Here is a 4,473-nt window from a genome sequence, read left to right on the forward strand (position 1 = left end):
AGAGGAGTCGAGTGTAGAAAGATATGTTGCTGAAATAAGAAGATTGGAAGACAGAGCCCGGAAATGTTATGCTGAAGACATCCGCCTTGATGAAGATGAGTTTGTGAAAATGTTTATTCTTGATGGTTTTTTTATTATTGAATTTCTCCGCAAGTTTACATTCAGAGAAGATGTGGATCGAGATGACCCCATTTTCCAGCATGGACATATACAAAATCAATTGTTTCATGATCTAATGCTATTTGAGAATCAAATTCCATTTTTCATCGTTGATTGTTTGTTCAATATGATCATTGATGGGGGCATCAATATTATAATACGGCCTTTACTACGAAATAGAATTTTCCCAGTGCGAAATGAAGATTTTCCTGAAGTCCCTATTAATGGTCACCATCTTCTTGGCATTGTACATGACATCCAGTGTTCTTCATCTGCAAGGATATTCTCTGATGTGGAATCTGGAAATCCTGCAAAGATGTTATCTAAAATAAATTCTGGAAATCCAGGATCTCCAATTTTCAGGGTGAATATAAATTCAGTTGAAGAGCTCACAGTCTGGGGCAGAGCCAGGAATTTTGTTCAGTGTGGGCAAAATTTAATCAAAGTCGAAATTTTCGATTATGGATTTAATGATATTATGACAATGCTAAAAATAACATAATGACAACACTAATAAGATAATTATCTTCTTCCTTATTCTAGGATCTATAGCAAGTTGTGCAACATCAAAATTCATTTTATTCGCTATCTTCACATCAACATTTTCTACGAAATATTTTCTTTTAAAGAACTCTGCATTGACACTTCACACTAAAATAAACCACAAGTGACAATTAAGTACTAATTGATAAGAAAAGAACTACTAATTTTTACAAATTGGTAGAACACCATAAAATCATTACTAATTATTTAAATAATTGACAAAAATCAAAATTTCAAGAATCAATCACAAATATTACCAATATTTAACATTCACATAATCAAAATCCTTAATATTAAATAGAAAAATCACATGATAAAGAAAATTTTTGTTGCAAATTTGAGGGTCCAAAAACATGTGAGTTTTAGGAAAGAAATGGACTTTGAAAATATTTCAAAACGAGAGCACATTTAAAGAAAATTTTTTAATTTCCTGTTGAGGGAAGAGAGTCAGAAAATGTCACCGTACACTTGGAGTTGGGGCAAATTAGTGTATGGATTGGACTTTAAATAAATGAAAAACATACCTTATAAAAAAAAAAGAAAAAAAATTGACCATGGGCTTGGGCCAAAAGTCCAATGCGGACATTTGCCTGCACTGGACTGTGCATGGCTCCGCTCACAGAGGCAGGGATTTCCTTCAAAAAGTTGAAAGCTAACAGTTTGTTTGATATTAAATTTGAGAATAAAGTTATGAAGATTCCAGAATGGGAAATTTTTGATTCAACAGAATCATTGTTCCGAAATCTGATTGCATATGAGTACTACCTCACAGGCAGTCCTCAAAAACTTGTGACCGACTACGTATTCTTCATGCATTGTCTCGTCAATTCCCCCGAAGATGCAAAATCGTTACGCCTTAGTGGAATCATTAGCAACTTTCTGGGGAGCGATGAAATGGTTTATCGTCTAATCAACCAGCTAGAAAAGAATTTCATAAGTTCTGAAACGTTTTCGTATTCTGATATTTTCGATGATGTGAACGTTCATTGTGGACACCAACGGAATAAATGGATGGCGAAATTAAGGCGAGAATATTTCAACAGTCCATGGGCACTCATTTCTTTCCTTGCTGCCATTATCTTGCTTGTGCTCGCCATCATACAGACTACATTTGCTATTCTCTCATTCCGTAAGTTACTCCCTAAACTCTTGTATTTTTCTTTATTTTTTCATATTTTAGCCTCCATTTGGGACGGGTTTTATGAAATGTGTGGATAATAATTAGTAATTAAGAATTTATTCAAATTAATGTCTGACTTGACTGATTTTATAACCAATTTATAAATTTATACTTTAATTTATAAATTCATGTTTGGAAAGACTCATCAAGTTAGCTAATAGGAACTGACCTTGGATGTTTCGTTAAAAATGAAGCTTCTACCTTTCTTTGAAATGCATTACTTGATAAATGGATCCAAACAGAGGCTTAGTGTAAAAAGACTTGTCAAGTAAGTTGGGTTGTTTTGTTAAAAGGAAGCTTCTACCTTTCTTTGAAATGCACATCTGTTGCGTGACAGTTAAATGAACTACTAAGAGAAATTTATATCGGATTATCCAGTTGTTTAACTGTGTAAATGTTATTGCAGGCAACGATATTAAGGGGAACTGATTCCAAGCGTTTGAAGTTGGCAACAATGTATGGTAACTCAAATTACTATTAACTTCAAGGACGATATAGAGCCTAGAATAGCCTGAATCATAATAGTGTTTGAATTTATATGATGGTCTGTACGATGAATGAATGTTACAAAATAAAGATTCAGCCACATCCTACTGAGTTCTAGTGTAAGTAGGAGTACTAATCAAGGTTTCTCTTTTGATGTCATAAGTGGATATTGAATGTTTGCCTTTATTCTTTCTTTGCTCTTGGCTTAATGTACGCTTTCTAGGAAAGGTTCATATGCGACAATGTTCACTGAGCTATTGAGCTTTAGACACGATAGTCCTTTACGGATTAAGAGGTTTTTGGAGTTAATCAACTATTCACAAAAATTGAGTTTGCCTTCTAGATTGTTTTATAAGATCCCATCCTACTTCATTGCATGAAGATAGATTAAAATTCGGAATGTTTCGAACAAAGAAACCTTGACTTCATGACATTAAGAAAATGAAGTGTTCTGTTATCTTGCAATATCATTGTGCTTGGCTTAAATATAGGCTATGATCGTGTTGCTCATGTAATTGGATAACTAGAAACGAGATCTCTCTATGATAGTTTTCTATTCATTGCTTTTGTTGGCACATTAGTAAAAGTAATCCTAAATGAAATTCACAATTAAAATGTGAACAACAGTTTTGCATAAACCCATTCAATCCTCTTATAGGTTGCTCTAAACAAAATCGTAAACTTGTATAGTCCATTTCAGTTCTCAAAATACACAACTAATTTAGGAATCGGAGTGCTTCTAACTACCCCTCTAGTGGCCAAGCAGTCTAGCTGTGGTTGAGTGTGCAAACTGGGGCTACAGATTTGGCTCATCTTGTTAGCACAAAATCTCATCCAAATGTCAACATATTTAGGGCCCGTTTTGCATGACTTTTGATTTTGCCTTTAATTCGGATAGAATAACTTTTGAAGGAAACTATCTTAATTTCTATCTGAAAACTAATTTTTAAAAGTATTTTCTATTTGAAAAGTGTTTTTAAAGTAAGCCACATTAAATCAGATTTCTTTAAAAGTTTTTCTAATTACAAGAAGCACTTTCATAAAATTAGCTAAACGAGTCCAAAAGCAATTTTTGAATCTCAAAAGCTTTTTATTTTTTTTATTTTTCAAAAGTCATGTCATACGAATCCTTAATACCTTGGCACTATGTAATGATAGTCCAAGGTCTTTTACTTGATAAACTTAAATGAAGTACTTCAAACCTACAAGGTGGCATTTTTATTTTTTTTTTAACAAATCAACTTCATAGATTAGTGGACTGCTAATTTTGCTTCAACCATGGCCTCGTGTAGTTGCTAAACTTTTTTAGTAGAACTTGTTGGAAGTTCTGGCTCAAATTAATTTATCTGCATTAAATAAAAAAGAATAATGGAATATATTCTTTGGGTAAAATCATTAAGTTCGATAGCATTTTTAGGTCCTACTAAATCATTTAATATAAGGTTTGATATTGTACCTGCTCAGTATATTAGTGAAGATATGTTCACAAACAAGGAGGGGACATTAAAAGTCTTACCTCCAGAAGTACACAGGGGCTTAGTGTAATGTGGCTTACTTCTCTATATATAAACAAGGGTGGAAATTGAAGAGAAAAGGGAAAAAAATATTTGCACAAAGAAAAATACCAAATTAGTGCCAAAATAATTAAAATGTATTTAAGAAATGTGAAAAAGATTAATTCTAAAAAGCAAACTCATGGCTGACGGAAAAAGACTAATTTACTCTTAAAAAATCCTTTTTATACCAAGTTGTAAGGTATATCGATTTAGAATTATACATAAATATTATACTATTATTAACTCCAAGATTGAAGTAAAGTAAATGAATATTTATGAGATTTAATTCATTTTGATGGAAATAATTTATTTAAATCTCACACATGATTCCATTCAGTGCAATTGAGTCATGTGATCTTCTTATCATTGCTCCAGAGTCTAGACAAAGCAACTCGATAAGCCTTGAAATTATAACCTAAATAAAATGTCCAAGTTTAATCTATGAAGAAGTTAAATTGATGGTAAAATAACTTGTATTTATATCTTGTGTGAGTATCTATAAACTATTCATAAATACATGTAGTGTTTATTAACTGGACATTTTTTTAA

At 32.1% G+C, this 4,473-nt stretch overlaps 1 protein-coding gene across 1 annotated transcript; it reads left to right on the top strand.

The window, feature by feature from the left end:
• The first annotated feature begins 1,278 nt into the window (after nt 1-1,278).
• Nucleotides 1,279-2,465, top strand: LOC111406752 (UPF0481 protein At3g47200-like). Its single transcript, XM_023036131.1, has 2 exons — nt 1,279-1,831; nt 2,289-2,465. Exons 1-2 carry the CDS (start codon nt 1,279-1,281, stop codon nt 2,309-2,311), a joined length of 576 nt encoding a protein of 191 aa, XP_022891899.1. The 3' UTR covers nt 2,312-2,465.
• The last annotated feature ends 2,008 nt before the right edge of the window (nt 2,466-4,473 follow it).

Source organism: Olea europaea, chromosome 1 (assembly GCF_002742605.1).
Source record: "Olea europaea var. sylvestris chromosome 1, O_europaea_v1, whole genome shotgun sequence".
In the NCBI taxonomy this organism is placed as follows: domain Eukaryota; kingdom Viridiplantae; phylum Streptophyta; class Magnoliopsida; order Lamiales; family Oleaceae; genus Olea; species Olea europaea.

Bases quoted from the DNA above. Each gene is read 5' to 3' on its own strand.
- LOC111406752 (XM_023036131.1), top strand. From the start codon at position 1,279: ATGCGGACATTTGCCTGCACTGGACTGTGCATGGCTCCGCTCACAGAG. The intron at 1,832-2,288 runs GTAAGTTACTCC...ATGTTATTGCAG, and splicing joins ATTTGCTATTCTCTCATTCC to GCAACGATATTAAGGGGAAC.